The 26707-nt window shown below is 52.5% G+C and overlaps 1 protein-coding gene and 1 non-coding gene across 2 annotated transcripts in view; both read right to left on the bottom strand.

Annotated features, from left to right (window-relative positions):
• Positions 1–3245: 3245 nt before the first annotated feature.
• Positions 3246–3318, bottom strand: TRNAG-CCC (transfer RNA glycine (anticodon CCC)). Its single transcript has one exon. It is a non-coding gene; the product is annotated as a tRNA-Gly (tRNA).
• A 1000-nt stretch (positions 3319–4318) lies between these two features.
• FCGBP (Fc gamma binding protein) overlaps positions 4319–26707 on the bottom strand; it is a 39547-nt gene continuing 17158 nt past the window's right edge. The window contains exons 7-19 of the mRNA XM_007458701.1: positions 24477–25069; positions 22982–23567; positions 22674–22873; positions 21305–21446; positions 18716–19053; positions 16786–17359; positions 15829–16456; positions 14868–15400; positions 13231–13802; positions 12341–12914; positions 11035–11234; positions 7979–8362; positions 4319–4594 (exon numbers count right to left, since the gene is read on the bottom strand). Of these exons, the coding sequence (XP_007458763.1) occupies positions 4319–4594; positions 7979–8362; positions 11035–11234; positions 12341–12914; positions 13231–13802; positions 14868–15400; positions 15829–16456; positions 16786–17359; positions 18716–19053; positions 21305–21446; positions 22674–22873; positions 22982–23567; positions 24477–25069 (5600 nt within the window). The remainder of the gene's footprint in view (positions 4595–7978; positions 8363–11034; positions 11235–12340; positions 12915–13230; positions 13803–14867; positions 15401–15828; positions 16457–16785; positions 17360–18715; positions 19054–21304; positions 21447–22673; positions 22874–22981; positions 23568–24476; positions 25070–26707) is intronic.

Below are 26707 nucleotides of genomic sequence, written 5' to 3'. Positions count from 1 at the left end.
GTGGGATCTTCCCGGACCGGAGCACGAACCCGTGTGCCCTGCATCGGCAGGCGGACTCTCAACCACTGCGCCACCAGGGAAGCCCTGTTTACATATTAAGATGGAAAATCTGCCGAGTCTATGCTGGATTTCCAGGAGCTATGTAATAATTCAAATGGCTCCAGTTCAGGGTGATGTTACCTACTACTGATGGATTTTACTGTTTGCCTTCCAATTAAAAATGGTTTTTTTCTAAAGGATGAAAATCCTCAGCGTACAGTGCAGACTGTATTCTGGAATCCTGGCACCATCTCCTGGGTCTGAGGTATTTCACCTGCCAACTTGCAACCTGAAATGGCCACTACCAGTGAGTAATTAGGGGGTGCCTTCTGGCTTTGTGCTGGGGGCACAATGGTGACTGAAAGAGTCCAGGCTTCCTGGAGCTTCCAGTCCCCTGGTCCTCAGACAGTGGCAGCCCAGAGGGGTCAGGGCCAGAATGGGGAAAGTACAGGCAGAATGGTCAGGGCTGGGATGGAGGAAGCACTGAGGGCTTTATCGGATGTCCCCCATGTTCTCTGAACCTTCCTTTTACCTTGCTGCTCTGACCGCAACCTAGCTCTCCCACGAAGACATGCCTTTCCATGCAGCCCTTCTAAGCAGAGGCTGTTTTCTCTTCCTCAGCCTTCATGCCCCCTGGGCCTCTAGATAGCATAAGCTCCTCGGTGCTCCTTGTCGCTGCTTCTAAACCGTTTTCTGCCTCTTCTCTAAGCCCCTAACTTTGAAGTTTATACACAGCACCTGCTCCCATTCTTGTAACCAGCTTTATCAACTCCCAAGTCACTGCACCTCATTGCATCTTTTTAGCTCCAGGCTCACTGCCGCACAAGCTGCTCCTCTCATAGTTCTTGGTGATTTCCAAATTCAGGTAGATGAACCTTTGACCGTTCTGGCCTCTTGAGATGCCTTGCCTTCTTCTTCTCTAGCGATCTCATCCTCCACCCAACACTTCCTTCCCACACTTAGACTTTGTGCTGGGGACACAATGGTGACTGTGGCAGCCCCGAGATCCCAGGCCAGTGGGGGAGAAAGGCCCACCCCCATACAGTGGCAAGCCCAAAACCACAGCCCCTGCAGAGCCTCAGTTCCATGCATCTCACTGTCTGCCCATCACCTCCTGTCTTTCCAGCTCGCTCCCTCTAAACCTATTGCTCCGAGGATCCTTCACCCCCATAAGCTGACCTCCTTTTCCCTGCCCCTCACCCCCTTGTGACCACAGTACTCTCACCACCCAGCCCAATTCCTCATCCAGTGTTCTCTGCTTTGCTCCCACCCTCAAACTTCTAACTTTATTTTTTGCACCCAGTTGAGTCCACTCTCCACCTCCTCCACACCTGCTCACTGGAAGCTGAATATGGATGGAGAAAAACCCACACCCACTCTGGCTGGTCTCACTTCGGATTCACGACCACAAACCCAAGTGGGCCCTAATGCGGCCCAGCCATCCTATCACATGTCCCTAATTAATTCATTCTCTCATTCCTTTTTTTTTCTTAATAGTATGGGAAATGTGCTCATTTTAAAATGCCTGATTAAGGCATAATTTACATACCATAAAATCCACCTATTTTAAGTGTATATAGGTCCACACATTTTAGTAAATGTATACAGTTGTGCGCCCATCACCGCAATCCAGTTTCAGAACAGATCCATCATTCCATTTCATACAAATAAAACCATACAATATGTAGCCTTCTGTGTCTGGCTTTTGTCACTTAGCATCATGTTCCAAATGGTTGCATGTATCAGTAGTTGGGTTCCTTTTCATTGCTGAGGATTCATCGTATGGCTATATCACATTTCGTTTGTCTGTTCACCTGTCGAGCATTTGAGATGTTTCCAGTGTGCAGGTTATTAATGCTGCTATAACCATTCACTTACAAGTACTGGTGTGGACAAATGCTTTCATTTTTCTTGAGAGGAGTCCCAGGAGTCAAATGGCTGAGTCACGTGATCGGAGTATGTTTACCTTTTTAAGAAACTGACACACTGTTTCCCAAAGCAGTTGGACTCATTTTCCTGAAGGATTATTTTACACTCTCTCTTCTCATCAGACCTCAAAACTTACTCTTTCTTTCTTACTCTTAGCTGATGACCTTGCTTCCCACTTGAATGAGAACATACAAGCAATCATAAGAGAACTGCAGTATCCTCCTATCCCCCTATCTACCAGGCAACGGCACCTGTTACCTCCTATGCCGTAAAAGAAAACTGTTTTTGTGCTCATACACTTCACTTCTGACACCAAATGTATCTCCACACCAAGCAATTCTCCAGTTCTCTGCAGACTCCACCTGCTGACCTATAATTTAATTCAGTTCGGACACTAACTACCCAGACCCCACAGGTTAAGGACGGAAAGGAACAGAGGAAATCACTTTAACTGAGGTGGTTGTGGAAGCCCTCTCTAAGGTAGCAACATGTAAGTGGACATTTGAAGGATGAGAAGCATCTAGTCATGTGATGACAGCTTTTTGCAAAGGAATGAAGTGAAAAATTTTGGCATGTTCAATACCCTGAAAGATCAGATTCCCAAATCGTAGTTAGCAGGAAGGACAGTGATAGATGAGTCAGAAGAGGTTAACAGGGGCCTTGTAGGACAAGGTGAAGGAATTTGATTTTATGACAAGATAATTTATAGCCAGTGGTCCTATTTATATGTAAAGAAGAGTCATCTAGTGGCTGTGAGGATGAATTACAGGCAGGGAAGAGCAGATGGTAGGCTACTGTTGACATGAGTGAGGATGGTGGTGACAGTGGGCACAATAAGAAAGACAGACTTCAGGTGTGTTTTGATACCATCCAGAAAGAGTTGTTGATGAACTGAATAGATGGCAAAGGGGAGGGAAGAAGCAAGAACAATTCCCCATTTTCTGGCTGCTAGACTGAGGATTGGTAGTGCTATTCACTGAGGTGGGGAAGACCACTACAGACAGGGCACGAGACAGGTTTCAAAGGGAAGAGAGACTTCAATTTTTGACTTGTAGTTTGGATGAATACATTAAATCCTTGCTCCAACTCTGAGAGGTAGGTACTATCCTTAGCTCTACTTTATTATTTTTTAAAATATTTATTAATTTATTTGGCTGCACCGGGTCTTAGTTGTGGCATGCAGGATCTTTAGTTGCAGCATGCAGGATCTTTAGTTGTGACATGCAGGATCTTTAGTTGCAACATGCAGGCTCTTAGTTGTGGCATGCAGGATCTAGTTCCCTGACCAGGGATCGAACCCGGGCCTGCTGCTTTGGGAGTGCAGAGTCTTAACCACTGGACCACCAGGGAAGTCCCATCCTTAGCTCTACTTTAAATATGATGCTTTTGGCTGAATGTTTGTGTCCCCTCAAAATTCATGTGTCGGAACCTATCTCCAATGTGATAATATTTGGAGGTGGGGACTTTGGGAAGTGATAGGTCGTAAGGGTGGAGCCTTCATGAATGAGATTAGTGCCTTTATAAAAGAGGCCCAGAGAATACCCTTGTCCTTCCACCAAGGGCACATGAGATAGCCACCTATGAACCAGAAAGCAGGCTCTTACCAGACACCGAATCTGCTGATGCCTTGATTTCGGACTTCCCAGCCTCCAAAACTGTGAGAAATTTAAACTTCTGCTGTTTATAAGCCACCCATTTTATGGTATTTTGTTACAGCAACCTGAGTGGACTAAAACGTATGAGGAAACAGAATGACAGAGACATTAACGTGCCAGGGTTATAAATGATAAAGTCAGAATCTATTGATCTTTCTTTTCATTTTCTACTTCTTCCCTCCAATTATTCATCTTCTCATCCATCCATTTTTCTAATCCTCCATTTCTCCATTTTCCCATTTCCTCACCCATCTTATTCCCAATCTACCCATCTATCTCCATCCATCCATCCCCTCACCTGCCAACAAATATTCATCATGTGCCAGATTCCCCAGGCATCTGACACCTGCTGTGCAGGAAGGACAGTCAGGGATGAGAAGACGTAAGACAGGCACATTGGTATGCAGCTTAGCTTAAGATATTTATTCAATGCTTTCACAGTTGGCCTCAGTGGCTCAGCAAAGGGGTAGAGTGGATGAGGGACATACAGTGACAGAGTGCATCCTTCAATTATTGCAACCTCCAGGAGGTTCGGGTCCTGAAGTCCTCATTCCCGGTGGATGACCGATCAGTCCTGACTGCAAGACACAGACACTTAGCACTTTTTGTAGACTGAGCACCCACCCCGACTGCCCCTTTCCCATGAGGACCCAGGTGCCCCTGCTCCAAGTAGCCTGGTTTCCAAGCTACATTCCTCACCATGGGGAGAAGTCCTGTGCTCTCCAGTTCTCCAGTGTTGTCTCCTTCTGGGAGTCATGCCCATCATTGGTCTGGTCCGTGTCCAAGTTTCCACAGGCCCCACACAGCATCCCAGCATGGTCATCGCCGACCACCACAGCCAGCTGCCCATCGGTGCCAAGCTGCACCCGAACCCCTGCCTTCTGCTGGACTAGCACGGAGCCATCAGGATTCCGACTCACGGACACAGATGTTAACACCTCAGCTGGGAGATCCACTTGGAGACCATTCACCTGGTGGTTGGGGGAGGGTGGGTGAAACACAGAGGTGAGCTGGAACCACAGGACAGCTGGGGTGTTAGTAGGATGGAGAGCCCAAGGCAGAAAACAAGTTCAAGGAGTGGAAGCAGAGAGGCGGATTCTGAAAGAGATGGAGACCTGGATGAGTGCACCAAATGGAGAGATGGAGACCTGGATGAATGCACCAAATGGAGAGATGGAGACCTGGATGAGTGCACCAAATGGAGAGATGGAGACCTGGATGAGCGCACCAAATGGAGAGATGGAGACCTAAGGTAGCTGGAGATGTGGATGGATGGATAGAAGGACAGAGAGCGGATGGATGAACAGATGGATCAATGCATAAGTGGGCGTGCACACAATATTCCAAGGGCGGCCGGGGTTGGGGGGAAGCACTTGTACCAGATAGATACAAACAATCAGTCAAATCCCAGCATCATCCTGTCTGATTCTAGTTTTCAAAAGAAAGAACACTTGAGCATTTCCTGTAAGTTACTGGTTCCCTAACAAAGCAACTTCATCCCTTATTTTTTCAATGCTGATGTCTGAAGACAAGTAATGACCTAGCAAGTATAATAATCATGTGAGAAAATGACTATTTCTCCATCACTGGCTGTGGACTCAGTAACCTTGGTAACCTTGTGAGTTTTTCCCTTTAAATAACTGTGTCTGTTGGTTTTTTTAAAAAAATAAATTTATCTATCTATTTATTTACTTATGGCTGCATTGGGTCTTCATTGCTGCACGCGGGCTTTCTCTAGTTGGGGCGAGTGGGGGCTACTCTTCGTTGTGGTGCGCGGGCTTCTCCTCCCGGTGGCTTCTCTTGTTGCGGAGCACAGGCTCTAGGTGCATGGGCTTCAGTAGTTGTGGCGCGCGAGCTCAGTAGTTGTGGCTTGTGGGCTCTAGCGCAGGCTCAGTAGTTGTGGCACACGGGCTTAGTTGCTCTGCAGCATGTGGGATCTTCCCGGACCAGGGTTTGAACCCGTGTCCTGCATCGGCAGGTGGATTCTCAACCACTGCGCCACCAGGGAAGTCCTGTTGTCTGTTTTCTTCGATGAGTTAACCCTTCTAAAGTTAGATTCCCTAGCAAGCCTTGTTTCAAAGAAAAGTTCTTTTTTTCTAAATGCTTTTTTATGTGACTCTTCCTGTGCCAGATGGTTGGAGAGTTGGGTAGATAGACTGGAAAGATAGGTAGATAGGTCTGAAAAGATGGATGGACGGGTGGGTGAATAAATGGATGGATGGAAGGAAGGAATGGAGGGAGGGGAGGGGGGAGGAAAAGAGGGAAAAAGGAAAGAGAGGTGGAAGGAGGAGAGGAGGGATGGATGCAGTGCAGGACAGCTGGAGAGATGGATGGAAAGTTTCACTGGCTGCAAGCTTCGACGATGTAAGAACTGGGTCTGAGTTATCTGTGTTACCCAGCACATGGCCTGGTGCGGAGGGAGCAGGGATGAATGTATTCACAAAACCAAACTTTTCCTGGGCACCCTCTTGGTGCCAGGCCCTGATCTGGGTACTGGTGACAAAGTGATGATCAAGATGAAGAGGATCCCTGCCCATCTGAGGACTGTATTCTAGTCATGGAGAAAGGCAACAAACACAAAGAAATAATGGATAACCTCAGATAGTGATAAGCACTTGAAGGAAATAAAACAGAGTAACAGCACTAAGACTGGGATGGAGTCAGAGCTTCCATACGTAGTTGGGAAAGGCCTCTTGGTAGAAGCAATGCCAGAACTGAGGTCTGAAGGGTGAGAAGGAGCTGACTCTTAGAAAATCTGCATTGCAGCATTGGGAACAGCGAATGCAAAGGCCCCCAGGCGGGAACAAGCTTGCTCTGCTGTATGAATAGAATAAAGGCCAGCTTGGCCTATTATCAGCACAGCCAATGAGGGAAGGAGCTGTAGCAAATGAGGTTGGTGGGGCTGGTAGCAGTCCGATCACACAAGGCCATGGAAGGGAGGTGGCTTGAGTTTGGAATGTTGTTCTGGGAAGTCACTGTAGAGTCTTAAGCAGCAGAATGCCCTGATCTGATTCACATTTCTAGAACATCTGCTGTGTACAGAATCGTCTCTTGATAGAGGAGCAAGGGAAGGTCAAGAGTAGGGGTCTGTTCACCTGAATATGGATCAAGCAGAGGCCGGAGAAAAAGAGTGACTGGTCCAGATACACTAGCAAGAGAACTCAAGCTTCCCTGCTTTCAGCAGGGCTGAGTCTTGGACCATCTCGATGCCTTGGTGGAGGGATGTAGACAGACCATTCACTGGGGGAGGAGTGTGTGGAGCATTGATTGGCTTTATCGCCCCACTAGACCCAGAAGACACCAGTGGATGCCTCTGCAATCAGTGAACAGGTCATGGAAACAGAGACATGGGAACTTTAGGGCAGCCTGACATCTGTGTTTGGGTCTTAGGCTCTATTACTTGGGCCACGGCTGATTAGACTCTGAGTCAGCATCAGCCCTCAGTTCGGCCAGATCCTCTCTCTAGAAATTTGGAATTGGGGTGGTGAGAACTGTGGGGTTTGGCAAATGCAAGGCAGTGGTAAGTCAACAGAAGTCAAGGGGCAGAAGGGAGAACCCACTGGGGCTGGAATGGACTCATGAGGCAAACAATGACAGGCCTGAGGGGGCCCTAAGAGCAAGCTGAAAGACGGCTGAGGGAAGGGTCACGTGGCCTGGGATTGATAGAGTCCAAAGGGTGTTCCCACTGAGCACTGCACCTGGAGTCCATCTTGGTCCTTTATATCCACACAGTCACCACCACACTCCATTCCCATCAAAGTGGTTCAGAGCCTGGGTGCCGGTGGGTTCAAAGCCTGGATCTCCTGGGTACTCTCTGAGTGACTTGGGTAAATGATGTCACCTTTTGGGGCCCTAGTTTCCCCTCTGTGTAAAATGGGAATAATAATAGTCCCTGTCTCATGAGTATGTTGTGGGGAGTCGCAGAGAATGAAGCTGATTTGGTGGACAGCAAGTCTAAAACACAGAGGTACAAATCCTGATGACACTGCCAGGCACCTGGATCCAGCCACTCCTGAGGCTCTGTCCCTGGATTTTCTAGTTATGTGGGCCAATCAATTCATTTTTACTCAAGGCACTCTGAATTTGGTTTTCTGTCACTTGCAGCCAACAGAGTCTTGGTTAACACTAAAATCAAAACTAGTAAGTTACCTGAATGTGTTTTTGCTCTTCAAGAGCTCAGCCAGAATAGAGGGACTAAGTTTGAAGTACTGACACAAATAGAAATCCAGAGAAACAAACTGCAGAGATCTGTAAAGAAAACAGACAGCAAGACAGATGGGCTGCCAGGAATGTAGGGACACTGCAACAGGAAGAACAAAGCCCGGGGGAGACATGCCCCCTGTGTCCAGGCTTACCCACACGCCCTTGTTTCGGGTCACAGTCACCAGTCCATCCTGGAAGAAGATGTGAACGCTGCCCAGAACTGCAGCTTTGCCATTGCAGGGCCAGACATCAGCAACCACACGGTACCACGGGACGGTCTCCTGTAGTCCCGGGCAGCGGAAAGAGAGCTCGTAGATGCCGGGGGAGCTGACGGCACTGCGGGCCCCATCGAAGGTGGTGAGGTTGGCATCCACAGAGAGGGAACAGAGGCCACGGGAGACCCAGCAGTCCCGGGCCCCAGCCTGGACCTCGCATACGCGGCCTGGCGGACAACTGGCCGCCTGGCACGTCCGGCCGGTGCTCGAGGAGCAGGAACAGCGCTCGCTGCAGTCTGAGGTCAGCAGGGAGGAGTTCACCTGTGCACAGAAAGGGGCCAGGTTACAGTGGTGCGGTGGGCTGCAAAAACAGACACAACCCGTCAACCCTCTGGACCCATGCAGAGTGACTTTGCAGTAGCTCCCATTAAGAAATGGAGTTTCCCCTTCGTCACGAATCTGGGCTGGCCTTAAGACTATGCCTTGGTTATTACAATGCAGCAGAAGCAACGCTGTGCCAGGTTCAAGCCTGGACCTCAAGAGGTTACAGACCTTACAGGTTTCCTCTCTCTTTCTCGGAACCCTTCCCAGACACCACAGGCTAGCCTGCCTGAGTCTGAGAGACCCCGTGGAAGAGAGACAGCCAGCCCTCAGCTGATCCACTGGGGGACGACAGATGTATGAGTGAGCCCAGGGGATGGCAGAAGAACTGCCCTGCTGATCCCAGCCCAAACTGCAGAGCTGCAAATTGTGAACAAAACAAACCATTGTTTTAAGCCACTATGTTTTGGGGGTGGTTTGCAACCCAGCAAAAGCTAACTGATACAGGTAGGTATGGGCACTGGATATATTCCAGAGCCCTGGCACCCCCAGCCTAGAACAGAGGGCTCTGGAAACCCAATTCCAGGAAATGGACTTTCTCCTGTCTGACTGGCTGCTCTTTCTTCACTGCATTTTCAAGTTCCTCCTCATCTCCCAAATCCTGAACACTATCCTGCCCAGGGCTTAGTCCTCAGATCTATTCTTTCTCTATCTACCATTTACTACCTGGTGATCTCACCAAATCTCATGAAGACTAAAAGCAGTGTCTGATCCTCAGCCGCACCCTGGCCCAGGGTGTGGGTCGGGTGGGGGTAATTGTTATAGAGACCATTATTGGGACAACAGGTGAAATTCAGATAAAACCTTTACGTTAGATAACAGTATCAAGTCAGTATTAATTTTCTGACTTTGAATTGTATTGTGGTCAGATCAAATGAGTTTTTTAATTCTTAAGAAATCCTTGCAAAAGTATTTAGGGGTAAAGGGGTACTATGTTTGCATCATACTCTCAAATGGTGCAGAAAAAGCAGTATGTGTGTATGCATACAAACATATATATATATATATATATATGGAGAGAGAGAGAGATAGAGAGAGAGGGGATGATAAAGTGGCAGAAAAGGTCAACATTCAAAGTACCTGAGTAAAGGGTAGGCAGGAGTTCTGTGTACTATTCTTGCAATTTTTCTTAAATTTGAATTATTTAAAAATAAATGTTTGAGAACTTTAAACAAAATGAATACATTTAATTAAAAAAAATTACCATCTCTATACTGATGACTCCCCCATTTATGTCTCCAGCCCAGACCTCTCCCCTGAATATCAGACCCACAAATCCAAGAAACCTTCTAGCACGGGCAGAGTGGTCGAGGCTGGCATGGGGAAGCACAGGGGTCTGTGGGAGTCCAGAGGAGGAGCCTAACCCCGCCTAGGGGATCAGAGAGGGCTTCCCGTAGGTGGTGAGGCCTGAAGGAAGGAGTAGGAGTAGTTTGGCATCTTCTTCTGCAGAAGTCCTGCACTTCTAGACACTCTAGCCTACCTTTCTGCCGTTAATAAAACTGGGAGGAACGGGGAAGGGATGTGGTAATCCATCTTTCCTTTATTTGATAAATATGCTTTTGAAGAAGCAGGACAGCCTAGTAGTTCAGAAGGTAAGCCCAGGCTGCTGGGGTGTGCATCCCAGACTCTCCACTTGCTAACGGGTAGCCTTGGACTGACTTCTCTCTGTCATCCATAAAATGGGGAAAATAACAATAGTACGTGACTCGTAGAATTGCTGTGACTATCAAATGACGTCTGTAACAAACTTGGTGCATAGTAAGAGCTCAAAAAATATCAATCACAAAAGTAAATCAACTATTAACTTTCGATTCCCATTATTAAATGACTGTAGCTGTGCTGCTATAAATTACTATTATTTTTACTGAGTGTGATGAACATGGAGGGTGAGGCCCAGTGCTCAGTGGGTGCCTTTCGAGCACAATCACCCCCGATTCCTCAGACACCTATGGTGCAATGATGATGATTAACCCCATTTTACAGATGGAGAAAATGAGGCTCAGGAAGGAGACTGTAGTAGGCCTGATAATGGCCACCCCAAAGACATCAGGTCCTAGACCCAGTAAATGTTACATTATATGGAAAAAGGGTGTTTGCAGGTGTGATTAAGAATCTTGAGATGCTGAAATTATCCTGGGTGGGCCTTAAATACAATCAAGTGTATCCTTATAAGGAGGAGCCAGAGGGAAATTTTATGACACATACAGAAGAGGAGGGGAAATGCGACATGGAAGCAGAAATTGGAGTGACGTGGCCATAAGCCAAGGAATGCCTGCAGCCACCAAACGCTGAGAGAGACAAGGAACAGGTTTTCCCCTAGAGCCTCTGGAGGGAGTGCCGCCCTGCCGACATCTTGCCCCAGTTATCCTGATTTCTGTCTTCTGGTCTCCAGAACTGTGAGAGAATAAATTTCTCTTGTTTTAAGGTACCGAGTTGCGGTCATTCGTCACAGCAGCCACAGGAAACTAACACAGGGACATTACTAACATTGAGTCACAAGCAGGGAAGTGGTAGCAGCTTCTCTGTCCCCATCCTCGAGGGGGTCAGCACAGAAACTCTGAGTCCCCCTCAAGCCCCTCCACCCTCCCTGCCCATCTCAAGCTCCTGCTTACTGGCAAGTATCGGCCGTCATGGGTGCAGCCGCAGTCTTGGACAGGGATGCAGACACCCTGGGACAGCAGGTAGCGGTCGTCACACTCACAGCCCTCAAAGCAGCGGGTGGTGCAGCCCGTGAGGCCAGAGAGAGCCGCACAGGAGCCCTGGCAGGAGCGCGTGCAGATGGAGTAGTGGCTGTGGGCAGGGCACTGGAGTGCTGCGGAGAGAGAAGGCAGGGTGGGGTCACGCCTACACACGGCCACTGAATAATGAATGGGGCCTACTGCACACCCAGCTCTGGGCTGCCGGTGCTGGGGACACAGCAATGAAGACAGCTCCAGGCCCTGCCCTATCTGTCAGTGGGACAGATAGCGGTGGCCCAGTGTGATCAGGGCTGCATTGGGGAAATACAGACAGAAGGTCAGGGCCAGGATGTGGGAAGCACAGGCAGAGGGGTCAGGGCCAGGATGGGGGCTGTGAGGACCCAGGGGAAGCAACCAGAATGAGGGCCTGGGCTCTGGCTAAGCAATTGGTGGATGGTGTGGCTGCCCCGCGATGAGGACCAGGATCAGGAATAGGAGGATCAGGTTTAGGGTGAAATGCTGATGTCATACAGGAACACAGGAGGTGTATGAGGGACCCTGAGGACACCAAGTGCAAAGTGTCCAGGAGGTCACTGGACCCATGAGGCTGGCAGTCAGGAGAGAGGTCAGACATGGAGACAGGCAGTGTCTACTGCCAGCACCGAGGACAAATCTAAGGCTGTAAGGGTAGGTATGGGCCTGGATGTAGGTCCTACCCTGAGGAGAATGAAGGAGACACAGCCCTGCCCTGGGGGCATGAGTGGCCACTGCCTTGTCCAGGAGAGTCCAGGGAGACATGGCCCTGTCCTGGGGGTTTGAAGGAAACAGATAAGCCTTAACAGGGGGTATCTAAGAGGTACAGTCTTGGGCTGGGCGTCTGAGGGAGCTGCGGCCTTGTCTTAAAGGATCTGAGGGGCTATGGTCCCATCCTGGAGGAACTGGGTGAGCCACAGACTCAGGCTTTATTGGGTGAGCTTCTGACCTGCCCGACCCACCCTCCAAGGTCACCACAAAAACGGTTCAGGATGGGCCTTGAGAAGAACTGTATCTGAGGTCTCAGGAGAGCGGGCCCCTGAAAGGAGTCTGAGAAGGGCCAGTCAGCCAGGCAGGAGGGAAGCCAGCAGGGTGTGCTGTGGGAGGAGCTGGGGAATGCTCCTGAGATGCAGACAGGACAGGGAGCAGGCCAGAGGGTGCCCCCGAGCCTGGCCTGAAGTCCTCCCAGGGGCCCATGGACACTCACGGCAGAAGCTGTCTGTCCTCCAGGGCTTCACAGCCACGCCAGCTGCCTGGCAGGCCGCTGTGTAGGCTGACAGGCTGCGGCAGAGGGCGGCACTGTTGCCCTTCTGGGCACAGAGGTCATACACGCACTGGCGGAAGTACTCAGAGGGACTCAGAGCTGCATGGCAGGCCGAGAAGGGGCCCTTGACATCCTGGAGCCACCCGCAGGCCTCAAGGCTCTCATATGGTGCCGTCTCCTCTGCTGAGCACACGGGGCAGCCCTGGGGCCCACAGCCCTCGCCACAGCCCTGGGAGGAGCCGGGTGCCCGCCATGCAGCTCCAAAGGCATCCACGCTGGGGGCCATGGTGCCACTGGGCAGGACAAAGTCATCATTCCAGTTGCCGTTGAAGTTCCCACAGAGGCCACAAAGCCGGTCACGGAAGGGGCTAGGGATGGATATGAGGATGTAGGCATCGCCGTCAAAAAGAAGACGCAGCTCCTTGGTGGTCTGCAGAATCATGTTCCGGCCCTCGGCGGTCACCCGCACGTGGCCCACAGCCACAGGCAGGGCTACGGCCTCGCCGTCCACAGTGACCTGGATGGAGGGTCAGATGCGTCAGGGACTCACAGAAGCACAGGTAAGGCAGGTAAGGCAGTTCCCTCAGACTCCCAGGATGCAGCTGTCTCTCTCTCAGTCACACTGGGGTGGGGCGATGTCCCCCCCAGACTTCCCAGGGCAGGGTCGTGTCCCCTTCAGAGACCCCAGGGCAGGGCTGTGTCTTGTTCAGTCCCCCCGTGGGGCAGGGTCATATCTCGCTCAAAACCCCCAGGGTGGGCCCTGTCCCCCTCAGAGCCTCCAAGGTGGGGCCAGGTTGCCCTCAGACCCCCAGGGCAAGGCCACGTCCACTTACCTGCGGCCCTCGAGCCAGGCCCACAACCTGGCCAGCCACAGTAACCACCAGACGCTGGGGATCTCCAGCCGCATTATTCTCAAGCACAATGGTAAAGTCCTCGTCCCCAGGCTGTGGGTGGCAGACCTGGGCCAAGATATAGGAGCAGGAGCCATGCAGGTCATAGGCACGGCCGTCGAGGGTAATGTAGTGGACGCCCCCGCTGGCCAGGCAGCGGCCACAGCCTGTAGGGCGACAGGCTTGGACGCCGTCCTGTAACCGGCACTCCTCATAGGGCCCGCAGGCCGCGCCCTCCTGGCAGCTGACCTGGCCGCCCGGCCCACACTCGCAGCGCCGCTCACACTCAGGACCCGGGTAGAAGTCCTTGCCCAGTGGGTAGTAGCGGCCCTCGTGGAGGCAGCCGCACTGGCCCACAGGCACGCAGGTGTCTCCACTAAGCACAAAGCCAGCGTCGCAGACACAGCCCTCCCGGCAGGTGGATTCGCAGCCCTCGGGTGCTGAGAGGCTAGGGCAGCTCACAGGGCAGGAGTCACCACAGAGCTTGTAGTGACTGTGGGCCGGGCACTGGAGGGCTGTGGGGACAAGAGGGGAATGAGCCAGGCAGGCATGAGGGAGGAACACAGGGGAGGCACAGAGCGAGAGAACCTGCCCAGGTGCATCTGTATGTTCTGCCTGAGCACATTTCGTGAGTGAATCTGTCCAGGGATCTGAGCGGGGGGATTCAGTGTGGGGATCTGGGGTCTCTCTGCCCAGGTAGTGTGTCAACCGGATCAAGTGTTTCTAAAGATCGAGTCAATCTGACTGGGTGAATCCAACCCCATATATCTGACCAAGATATGCAGGAACCAACTGTATCTCAGGGTGTGAATCTGGCCAGGGTGTGTGCCCAGATGTACCTTGGGGTATGAATCCACACGAGTATGCCTGACTGTCAGTGTCTGACCTGGAGCCTCTCACGGTCTCGACAACAGGGTCTGTCAGTGTGTGACTCTGACCACATGTACGTGGATTGGGTGAAGCTGACAGGATAAATCTGACCAGGAGATCTGTCTGAGGGGAACTGCCCAGGACTATCTGACCATGAATCTGTATGTATTTGCCTGGGGCTATGTCAGGGTCCTGATTCTACGTGGGTATATCTGCCTAAATGTGTCTCAGTGTAAATGTGATCAAGTGTCTCTAACCAGAGGAGTCTCTGTCTGAGGTTATGGGACCAATTCTATCCAACCCTGTGTATTTCCCTGTTTAAAACCGTCTAGGGGCATCTGACCAGGTGTAACTCTCTAGGTCTCTCTGACCAGGGGTAGCTGAGAGAATCTACCTGACCAGGTGTTATCTAGCTGTGTAGCTTGGACAGGATCAGCCACCCCAGTCTATCTGAGCGCATGAATCCTGAGAGGGTACTGGACGCAGGGTTTCCAACCACGTGTATCTGAGTCTCTACCACTGCAGCATGTGACCTGGTATATTTCAGTGTGTGAACGCCAAGGTGTTTCTTTCACAGGAGATATCTGGGCTCAGGGGAGGCAGGGTGGTGCCAAAGCCCCACCGAGGAGAAGGCTCTTGTCTTAGAGCCCTAGGAAGGGGGGAGGAGGGGAGACCCCTGCTATGCGGCCCATGCATGGATCAGTACTCACGACAGAAGTCCGGCCGCCTCCACTCGCCGAGCTGGGCCCCAGCGGCCTGGCAGGCTGCCACATAGGCGGCCACGGCAGGGCAGAGGCCTCCCGGATGGCCCTGAGCCTGGCAAGCGTCCAGCAAGCAGGCCTGGAAGTACTGCGTGGGCGGCACGCGGCTGTGGCAAGGCGCCAGCGGGCCATCGCGGGCAGAGATCACGCCGCAGGCGTCCGGACCGCCGAAGGGCTCCTGCTGCTCCTGCGTGCAGGGCTGCGGGCACGGCCCGGGCACGCACTCCCCGCAGCCCTCGGCGCCGCCCACTTGCCAGCCGTCCGGGTTCCCGCCCACCGCATTCAGGTCGTCGTTGGGGTTCTGGTTGTAGTTCCCGCACAGGCCACACAGGGCGCCCGCGTACGCCGCCGGCACGCGCAGGCGCACGTTGTTGTCTCCGTCGAAAGCCAGCGAGATCACCGTGGCCGTGGTCACCACCACGTCGGCGCCGCTCAGGTGTGCGCGCAGGCGCGAGTCCAGCTGGAAGGGCAGCGCCACCAGCCTGCCGTCCACCTACAGGGTCGGGGTGGGAGTGGGGGGTGGTGAACGTCGCAGGCACAGGTTCGAATCCTGACTCCACTATCTAGTGGCGGGGGTGGGGTGGGGTGGCGGGTAGGGTCCCTGTGCACGTGACCTCCCCCCTTGTAATTATAATAGTAGTACTAAGAATGAGCGACTATAGGCACGATGTCACTGGCTCCTCACATTACCCTCTGAAGTAGGTACTGTTCTTAGACCCATTTTACAGAGGAATAAACTAAGGCTCAGAGATGGGGAAGCCACTACTCCATGCCATCCAGCTCCAAGGCCTATACTCTCTCTTGATCCCTCCGTCTGCCCTGTTAACCTGTGAAAGGCAATCAGAGTAGTGGCAGACCCCTAACTGTCCCAGGCAACTCCAGGGCTGGCACATGCTCTTGCCTGGCCCACTGACCCCTCACCTGCAGCTGTCGGGGCCAGCGGGCACTGAGGGCGAAGCTGTGGCTGTAGATGTGCAGGGTGACAGTGCGAGTGTAACTGACGGCCTGGCTGCCCCGGTGCTCATTGGCTACAATGACCGTGAAGTTCTCTACACCCGGGGGTGGTCTGTGGCAGGGCATACTCAGCAGGTACTCGCAGGCGCCTTGGAAGTTGAAATGGTGCCCATCCAGGGTGATGTAATGGGGGTCACCCCAGGCCTGACACTCAGCTGTGCTGATAGGGTGGCAGCCATGCTGGCCTGAGGGCAGTAGGGCACACTCTTCACCTAGCCCGCAGCTGGCAGGCTTGCAGACCAGTGAGCCACCGCCAGGCCCGCAGTGGCACCGCTGGGAGCAGGTGGCATCAGCCCAAAACTCCCTGCCTGCCTCGTGGTAGGTGCCGTTGGCCCAGCAGCCGCAGCCACCATCCAGGGGAACGCAGCGGTCGGCGCTCAACACGAAGCCTGAGTCACACTGGCAGCCCTCGGTGCAGGGGCCCTCACATGGGGCAGGGGCGGTGGGGGGTGCAGGAGACGGGCAGCTGGCTGGGCAGGGTGGGCCACAGAGCTCGTAGTGGCTGTTTTCTGGGCAGGAGAGCTCTGTGGGTGGATGAAGGAGTGGGAGGGAAAGAAAGGGAGAGAATGGTGTCAGGAGGTGGGGTCTGAGGGTAGGGTAAGAGGAGACAGACAGAGACCACGAGAGACAGAGCAGGAGACAACGAAAGACCCAGAGACAGGGAGAGAGAAGATGAGACAATCAAAGGGAGACACCGAGACAAGCGCCAAGAGACTGAGAGACAATAACAAAAACAGAGAGACAGAGAGAAAAAACCAAACAAACAGACCCAGAAGGACTGGAGTGAAACCAAACCAGCCCCAAAGAGACAGGACCCCTGCCCTCAGCTTCTGCTCTGTCCCCCAACACTCACCGCAGCCGGCCTGTGTCCTCCAGTCCTTAATGACAATCCCAGCAGCCTGGCAGGCAGCGGCATAGGCAGCCAGAGCCTGGCAAAGTATGTCCTGGGCTCCACCGCCCAGGCAGACATCCAGAACGCAGCCCCTGAAGAAGCTATCAGGGGCCACGTGGGCGTGGCAGGCAGCGAAGGGGCCTCCGGAGCCAGGGGCCAGGGGTCCACAGAAGTGGGGGCCCCTGTACTCCTCCAGTCGGTCCTCGGCGCATGTTGGGCAGGACCCCTGACATTCATCCCAGCACAGTGGGTCCCAGCCTGGAACCCGCCAGCTGCCGCCCCAGACGGGTATGGAGGGAGCCAGCGTGCCATTAGGGAAGGCTTGGTCGTTGCTGGGGTTACGGTCCATGTTCCCACAGAGCCCACACACCACACCGTGATAGCTACTGGGCAGCATCACCTCCACTCGCCAATCCCAGTCATAGCTGACCCGCAGCCCGAAGTCGGTGGCCAGCACCGCTCTCGATGCGCCCTGGGTGACTGAAAGCTGCCCACTGGCCACAGAGACAGGCAATGCCGTCAGCACACCGTTCACCTGGGGGAAGAGGGGGAAGGGAGGCAAACATAGGTCACTGGAGATGCCAAGGCCCGGCTCTGGCCCCCTGCCTCCCTCGCTCGTCCTGCCGTGGCTGGGAGCTGCCAAGGCCTTCCCCGTGACTGCTGGTCATATAGTCATTTGACAAACATTATGGACATCTGCTCTAGTCCAGGCCCTGGAGAATGAAAGCCCACTCTGCTGCTTTTTCTGGGTTTCTCTTTTTTTTTTTTGCGGTATGTGGGCCTCTCACTGTTGTGGCCTCTCCCGTTGCGGAGCACAGGCTCCGGACGCGCAGGCTCAGTGGCCATGGCTCACAGGCCCAGCCACTCCGCGGCATGTGGGATCTTCCTGGACCAGGGCACGAACCTGTGTCCCCTGCATCAGCAGGCAGACTCTCAACCACTGCGCCACCAGGGAAGCCCTGGGTTTCTCTTTTGATCTTTGTCTCCCTCCCTCATCTTTCTCTCTCTCTCTCTCTGTTTCTCTCCCTCTTTCTACATCTAGATCTCTCTCTCTCTCTCTGGATTCTCTATGAGTTTCTCTCATTTGTCTCTCTCTCTGGGCCCCCTCCCTTCTCTGTGTCTCTCTCACTTGTGCACTATCTCTCTCTGCATCTCTGTGTGTGTGTGCGTGTGTGTGTGTGTATGTGTGTGTGACATTCTCTCTCTAGGTCCATCTCTCTGGGTCTTTCTCTGGGTCTCATTCACCTAGTCCCTCCCTCTCTCATCATCTCCTGTGCATCTCTGTGTGTCTGGGCATTTCTTCCACTCACTCACCATCGTTTATTGAGGACCTGCTCTGTTCCGTACCTCATTCTCTCCCTGTGAGCTGCCATTAATCTGCATCTCCATTATTCTGGGCAGTCCATCTCTCTCTCTCTCCATCTCTCTCAATTTCTCTTCATGTCGGAGGCTCTGGGCCTCTCATTTGTTCCCTCACAAACAGTCAAGGGTGCTTACCTGGGTCAGACCCTCAGCTGAGCACTTTACATGCATCATCTCACTGTGGGGCAGGGCCTGCTATGATCCCCATTTCACAGATGAGGAAACTGAGGCCCACCAAGTCAAGTCATTTGCCCAACATCACACAGCTCATAAGGAGAGCCTGGATTCAAACCCAGATCTCTAAAAAGGCAAATTCTAAAAAGGCAAAATTTAAGTCCTACATTAAAGCCCTTAACAAAGGGCTAGGCTCATTTAATTCCCAATAGAGGGGTGATGTTTTTGTTGTAATTATTATTGCTCTTGCTGCCATTTTGTTTCAGGCCTAAATGAAGAGAGAGAGCACTGAGCTCCTAACTGTGGCTGGCAGGACCCTTCCCACCCTACCTGGGGGCTCGGGGGCCATCCTTACCCGGACTTTGCCGATCTCGCCTTTGTGGATGGAGATGTTGGTGTTGAGGGTGGTCACGGTGACCAGCCTCACGTAGGACACAGAGGGGTTGCCCCGGTTCTCATTCTTGGTGGTGACAGTGAAGGATGTCAGGCCCTGGGCACTGCTCCCAGGGCAGCTGGTTGATGCCAGCACATAGTTACAAGTACCCTGGAAGTCAAAGTTCCAGCCATCGAAAGAGTGGTAGTGTGGGTCACCCCACAGCCAACACGTGGCCTCGTAGTTGGGCACGCACACACCCTGGCCATTCTTCTCCTGGCATGTCTCCTGTGGCTGACACGTCACACCATGGCACGGGTCTGGGGGCAGAGGAGAGAGGACCTTGAGGGGCTGCCAAGCATACGGCCAGCTACTTCCCAGCATCTGCCCCAATCTGTACGAGGGACACTGGCTCTAAGGGCAACTGGGGGTGAGACCAGATTCCAGGTTCCTCCCATCTGAGATGCAGGCCCTACAGTCTGCCATTTCTGAGACCAGGCCCTGGGCACCCCTCCACGTCTGAAACTCTGTGTCCGAGACCCTGTCAAAGGTCCCCACATCTGAGACCCAGGCCCTGCTGTTTGTTGTCTGAGACCCAGGCCCCAAGGTCCTTGCAGCCAAGACACAGGTCCTAGGGTCCCTACATCTGACACCCAGGCTCTGGGGTCCCCTTGCTTGAGATATCAGCCCCAGAGGACCGAGGTCTGAGACCAGAGACACAGGAGTCCCTGTGTCTGTGATGCTAGCCCTGTGGGCATCCATGAGGGCATCCACAGCCCAGGGTTCTCTGTGTCCAAGACCTCGGGCCCGGATTGCCCCACACCTGAGCTCCCAGCCTCCTGAGGGCCACCATACCTGAGACCCAGGTCCTGGAGGTCTCTGTGCCCAAGACCAAGGTACTTCAGGAACTTTCTGGTGAGAAATTAACCCCAGAGGTCCCACCATTTGAGACCCTGACCCCAGGGTTCCTGTATCTGAGTCTCATAGCCTGGCAATCCCTCTGTGCAAGATTCTATCTCCCTGGGGTTGCTGTGCCTAAGACCCTGGCCTTGGGGATCTCATTTCTCAGGCCTTACCTCCGAGGGTCTCTTTGTCCAAGGGGGCCACTGAATCTGTGAACCCAGCTTTTGGAACCCCTGTGCCCAAGACCCCAGCCTTAAAACTTCCTTCTCTCTCCCCCTGTGCCAGTTTTCAGTTGACTGCCCCTTAGCTCCAAATCCACCAATAAAGTTAGGCTTTGTCAGCAGAAGGTGCTGGAGGGTCACAGCAGGAGGAAGGGGATGCTCTGCTTCCAGTGGGCTTTGCTCTCCAGGCTCCTGGTGGCAAGCAGGGCCAGCAGCCCGGGGGACACCCACTCGGTGAGGTTCACTGGCCCCAGCTGGTTTCCCAGCGAGTCACTCAGGCACCCCGGCAGGTGGCTTCCCAGTGAGTTTTGCCAGCACCCCAGTGAGGGTTTTCCCACCTTCCAGCTCAGCCTGCAAAACCTCTCTGCCACCCTCCAATGAGATCTGCCTCTCAGCCTTGGAGTGGGGGCCATCTTCCCAATTCCTCCCTTCCTTAGGTGCTCTGCTGTAACCTTTGGGGGCAGGGGCTGCTCCCTACATCTGCTCTTCCTATGTTCGTCGGCGTTCTTTTTATCCCTTAGTAGTCAATCCCTATTACAAGCAAAGAATTCTATTAAACTTTCCCTATTTAAGCTACTGTGTGGCTTCTGTCTCCTGTTGGACTCTGACCAAGATACTCCGGTCCCTGGGAGTCCCTGATATCCTGCCCATCACCCCTGAGATCTCAGTCATTTCTGGAGGTATATCCCTTTATCCTCAGGAATAAGGGAATTATTCTCTGCCCTGCACCCCGTGAAGTCAGTCCTGTGGGGTGGCTTTGTGGCTTAGACCTAATCCTGAGAGGTGTCCCCTGTCTGAGACTGTGTCCCTATAAATCCTGATCTTTCACTTGAGGTGGGTCCTGTATTCAAGACCCTGGCTTTGGTGGGGTCTCTGCCTTAGACCTCAGGACTCTGCTTTCTGTCCCTGTGGGTCCCAGTCTCCTCTACCCCTTGGGGATGGTGTCTGAAACCCTAAGCCTAAACCCACATACCAGTGGCCAGCAAACTATACACTTCCAGCTGCCGGTTTCTGTAAATAAAATTTCATTGGAGCCACACCCCATTCACTTACAAAGTCCACAGCTGATTTCATGCTGCAAAGGCAGAGTTGAGTAGTTGTGAGCAAGACTGTATGGCCTGCAAGTTTAAATATTTACCATCTGGCCAATTAGAGAAAAAGTTTGCCGGTCCCTGCCTTACGCTGATGGTCTCTGCCATCTGCCCTGGGAAACCTATCCCTGAGGGTTCCCGCAGCCTGGTTTCCACCATAAGAGTCCCTGCCTTCCAGTCTGAAGGGCTACTGCCCCTGGCCCTGGGAATCCCAGCTTAGGGGTCCCCAGGTCTGAGACTTCAATCCTTAGTCCTCTGTGCCTCCCACCGTGAAGAGCCGGGTCATATCACCCTCAGCTCCAGCGTCCCTGTCCTCTGTTACCCCAGCCACACCGGCCCTGGCCCCAACCCAGCACCTTTGGTGACGCAGCTCAGGACACCTCCTGAGGGCTGGCACACCTGCCCTGGATTGCAGCTGTGGTCCTGGCACAGCAGGCCTTTTCCAGCGTGGCACACGCACTGCTGCTGGCAGTTGTCAATGAGTACAGTCTGCCCCAGCTGTGGGGACAGAGGACACAGCTATCAGGGCGGGAGCTGACTCTGGCAACTTTGGTGTTCCGGGCATAAAGGGGTCTGGAGGACATAAAAGGGACATCTTCCAGCAGGGTGGCCCCTTGTCTAAGGCACAGCATGGCCTTGGGGCCCAATTTATTCATTCATTCAGTTTCATTCATTTACTCACTCATTTGTTTATTCCAAAATAGCTACTAAATGTCTGCTGTGTGGGAGAAACATAGGAATTAAGGGCAAAGGCTCTGGAGCAGATTGCCTGGGTCTGAAGCCTGTTTCTGTTATTTCCAAGTTACACCACTCTGCTCAAATTACTTAGCCTCATTATGCCTCAGTTTCCTCATCTGTAAGTTTCAGGTAATAATGGCACCAACTTATGAAAGTATAACTGAGTTAATAATACATATAAAGTACAGATGAAATGAAAAAGGATTTCCTTTAAATATGCAGAATGGAGAGGAAACGGGGGTAGCGATGAAATAAGATTGGGAAAATGTTGATTATTTTTGAGGCTGAGTGATGGGTACATGGAGATTTATTATACTGTTCTCTTGACTTCTGCCTGTGTGAAAATTTTTATAATAAAAAGTTTATATATAACATTATATAAAAAGTATATATATTATATATAAATAAATAAATTCATATATATTGTACATACAGCACTTAAAGCAGTAACCAGCACATAGTAAGCACCATACACCTGTTTGCTGTAGTACTATTATTATTCGTATGAGGAGGTAAACAGAGAGGGTTCCTGCCCTCACAGAGCTCTCAGACCTTTGAGGGAGACAAACTTTAGATAAACACACACTCAAATCAAAGGAAAAGGAGTAACTCTCAGAGAGTGGGAGAGGGAAGCAGAGGGAGTTAGCCTCTGGTATCACAGAGACGAAATCTAGACCTGGATACAAAGCCAAAACTTGACCTGGGGAGCCAGGGGATGGTTTCAAGTTGCAGGACCTATGGTCATATTTGGAAGGGTCTTACCTGCTACCTTGGGGATGGTAGACGAGAGGGAGCAAAAGTGAGGGCTGAAAGGGAGCGAGCTGGGAGAGGACAAACTTGGACCACGGTGGGGCCATGGTGAGGGGAAGAGGAGTGGGTGGGAGAGACGTTCAGGAGGCCAAGCGGACAGGCCGTGGGACTAATGGGCAGTGGGAGGGGGGTCCAGCTTGCAGTCCCCAGCTCTGCCCAGGATGACCAGGTCCCTACCTCGTAGTAGACACCGTTGTGGTAGCAGCCGCATTCCTGGATGGGCACGCAGGCTTGGCCATCGTTGAGGAAGCCGGAGTCACACTGGCAGCCCTCGGCACAGCTATCTGGGCACTGCGGGGGGGCACTGAGTGCCCAGCAGCCCAGGGAGCAGGTGTCTGCACAGAGCTCGTAGTGGCTGTTAGGGGGGCACTGCATTGCTGCAAAGAGGGGGGTGCAGGTCAGAGCCCCTGGGAGTGAGAGGCTGCAGGGCCCAGGGTCTGCCCCTTCTGTGCCTCTACCTCCCCCTCTCTCTGCCCCTCACTCACGACAGAAAGATTCGGTCCTCCAGGGTTCGACGTGGCCTCCAGCTGCCTGGCAAGCACTCACATAGGCATGAACGTTGCTGCAGAGAATGCTCTCGTTCCCGCCACCCACACAGAGATCAAAGACACAATCTTTCAAGGGACCCTGGGGGTCCACCAGCTTGTGGCAGGCAGCCAGCGGCCCCGTGGGGCTGGTGAGGAGCCCACAGAACTGCTGCTGCTCGTATTTCTCCTGCAGCTCAGGTTTACACTCCAGCTCTGTGTCACAGCTTTCGCCGGGCTTGCAGGTGGGCAGGCAGGGAGAGCCTGGCACTGCCTCCTCCCAGGAGCTGCCGAACTCATTGGAGCTGCCTGCCTGTGAGCCGTTGGGCTTCTGGAAGTCGTCCTTGGGGTCGCCGTTGTAGTTCCCACACAGGCCACACAGCTGCTGGTAGTAGTTGCCTGGGATGGTGACCCGCACATTGTACATGAGGTCGTAGGCCACGCGCAGGCCAAAGTCAGTCTCGATCACAACGTCTGAGCCATGCTGGGAGGCGCGGACCCGGCCCTCAGCCAGCACCACGGGCAGCCTCTTGTCCACACCATTCACCTGGGAGGTGGGAGATGCCGTGCTTCAGAGGGTACACTTCGAGAGGTCGGACCCTAGATCAAGCCCCTGCCTGACACTGAAGATCTGTGTGACCTCACCTCTCTGGGTCTTAGTTTCCATATTTGTAAAATGGGCCTAATAATAGGGTCTTGTAGTGGGTTGAATGGTGGTTCCCCAAAGATATGTCCATCTAGAACCTCAGAATATGACCTTATTTGGAATAAGGGTCTTTGCAGATGTAATTAGGGTAAAGATCTTGAGATGGGGTCGTCCTGGATTAGGGTAGGCCCTATATCTAATGACAAGTGTCCTTAAAAGAGCCAGAAGAGGAGAAGATACAGGGACACACAGGGGAAGAGGCCATGTGAAAATGAAGACAGGGATTGGAGTGATGTGGCCACAAGCCAAGAACACCTGGAACCACCAGAAGCTGCAAGAGGAAAGGGAGGATTCTCCCCCAGAGCCTTTGGAGGCAGTGCGTCTCTTGCCAACACTTTGATTTCGGACTTCTGTCCTCCACAACTGTGAGAAAATAAATTTCTGTTGTTTTAAGCCACCAAGTTGGTGGTAATTTGTTACAGCAGCCTCAGGAAACGAATACAGGTCTCAATGTAATAACACCTTTATGAAAGCAGGGACCAGGAGGGAGGGGAAGATGGAGTGGAAGGGGTAGATGTCCGGAGGGGATAATCAAGGGGCAGGGAGGTGGAGACTGAGCCACATGGGAGAAGGTCTTGGTCCCCCACTGTAGGCTCTGACTGGCACTCCCTCTCTTTGCGGACCCCATGCCTCCCACATCTACTCGGAGCTCTGTGCCCCTTGCCCCTGGCCTGAGTGCTACACATGCTCCACCCACAGATCACCCTCTACCCCAGGCCCCTTCCCTTCACGTTCCAGCCCTGCTCTCACCGTGACCTTCCACTGCTTCTGCTCCAGCCGCAGGGTGAAGTTGGCCACCTGGACAGTGACCACCCTGGTCACACTGACTTTCCCATTGCCCCAGGCCATGTTCTCCTGCAGGATGGAAAACTGGGCCAGGCCAGGCTGGGTCCCGCAGGTCCGAGCCAGCGCGTACACACAGGTGCCCATGAAGTCGAAGCGGCGGCCGTCGAAGGTGGTGTAATGGGGGTCTCCCGATGCCTGGCAGGTGGCAGAACCCACAGCCACACAGCCCAGGACACCACCGGACGGCTGGCAGGCCTCGTGTGGGCCACAGCTGGAGGGCTCACAGGACACCAGGCCACCCTCCTCACAGTGGCACAGGGAATTGCACCCCGACCCCGGGTGGAAGGTCTGGCCGGGCGGGTGGTAGGTGCCCTGGTACACGCAGCCACAGGAGGGCAGTGGCACGCAGGACTCACCGTTGAGCACGAAGCCCTCATCACACACGCAGCCCTCTTTGCAGTCGAAGCCACAGCCCCCAGGCACCGGGAGGTCTCCGCAGGACAGCGGGCAGCCGTAGGAACACGCCTCGTAGTGACTGTGGGGCGGGCAGCTCAGGGCTGCAGGGAGAGCGGCCATCAGGATCAAGAATCCCTGCTCCCTGGGGACACCGTGGACCTCCCCACACACACACGCATGCACACACACATGCTCACACACACTCACACGTATAAGCGGTACAGCGGCAAGGAGACCCTCTGTTCAGTGGGGCCTGGCAAACATATCACAGTTAATCTACTCCTGATAATTAAGATACTATTCCAATTTAACGGTGGTCTGGGTTTATCTGTAATGTCTTTAATGACCTTATTCAAGTTGGTAACAAGCTGTGGATCTGTGGTACATATTTTAACCATGCAAATGTGTGTGTGTGTGTGTCATCTACGCAGTGTGTGTGTGAACGCAGTATTTTTACCTTCTTCACTCTATAGCAGTAATGTAGTAGTGGTGGTAGTAATTCTATAGTAAATTAAAATATTTGGCCAGGGTGGTAAAGAAAAAAATAAAAAAGAATCCCTGTTTCTCTCTCCAAACTCCAGTCATCCCAGATTATAAAACAGGTGGTTTCCTCACAAAAAAAGAAACCCCCCCCCCTAAAAACTGAACCAAATCAAGCCTCTATCTGCACCAACCAATACGATAGCCACACGTGGCCGTTTAAATGTAAGTTAATTAAAATTAAGTAAAATTGAAGATTTAGTTCCTTGGTCACACTAGCTCGATTTCAAGTGCCCAACAGCCACACGTGACTAGTGGTGACCAGATGGGACAGCTTAGGTATAGAACATTTCCACCATCACCAAAGTTCTATTGGACAGCACCATTACAGATCTAATATCCAGTTTACAAGAGAATCAGGGGACAGAGGGACAAATTAAATACACTGTGAAGAAGCAACTAGCCAAATCCAGAAAGGAGGAAATTCTTGTAGAATAAATGACCTGTTTTTTCCATGAACAAAGGAAGGGGTGGATAGAGGGATAGACATGTGATAAAGCAAGTATAGTAAAACACAGATTGTAGAATCTAGATGGTAAGTATATGTGTGTTCACTGTAAAATTCTTTCAACTTTTTTGTATATTTGAAAATTTTCATAATAATATGATGGAGAAAAAAAGGAGGGGGCTATTACAGGATAAAAATGAATACAGACAAATCAACCCAGTGCAGTGTGGATTTGGTCTAGATCCTCATTCAATTAAAGTGAAAAAACACAATTTTTAGACAATTGGGGAAATTCGAACCCAGGTTGGGTTTTAGAGGATGTTAAAGAATTAGTGATATTTTTGTTGTTGGTAATAACAGCACTGTGGTCACGTTGCTTAAAAGTCCTACCTGCTGGAGATGTTTACTAAAGTATTTGTGGCAAAACTCATGTCTAGAATTTGCTTTAAAATATTTCCACAAAATAAAAAAAGAAAGGGGCGGTGGTGGAGGAGATAGATGAATGAGAATAGCAAAATATCAGGCTTCCCTGATGGCTCAGTGGTTGAGAGTCCGCCTGCTGATGCAGGGGATATGGGTTCGTGCCCCGGTCCGGGAGGATCCCACATGCCGCGGAGCGGCTGGGCCCGTGAGCCATGGCCGCTGAGCCTGGGTGTCCGGAGCCTGTGCTCCGCGGCGGGAGAGGCCACAGCAGTGAGAGGCCCGCGTAACGCAAAAAAAAAAAAAAAAAAAAAAAAAAAAAAAATCCCAA

This window comes from Lipotes vexillifer, unplaced genomic scaffold, assembly GCF_000442215.2.
Source record: "Lipotes vexillifer unplaced genomic scaffold, Lipotes_vexillifer_v1.1 scaffold371, whole genome shotgun sequence".
Lineage (NCBI taxonomy): Eukaryota > Metazoa > Chordata > Mammalia > Artiodactyla > Lipotidae > Lipotes > Lipotes vexillifer.
This window is presented reverse-complemented; position numbering and strand designations above follow the sequence as displayed.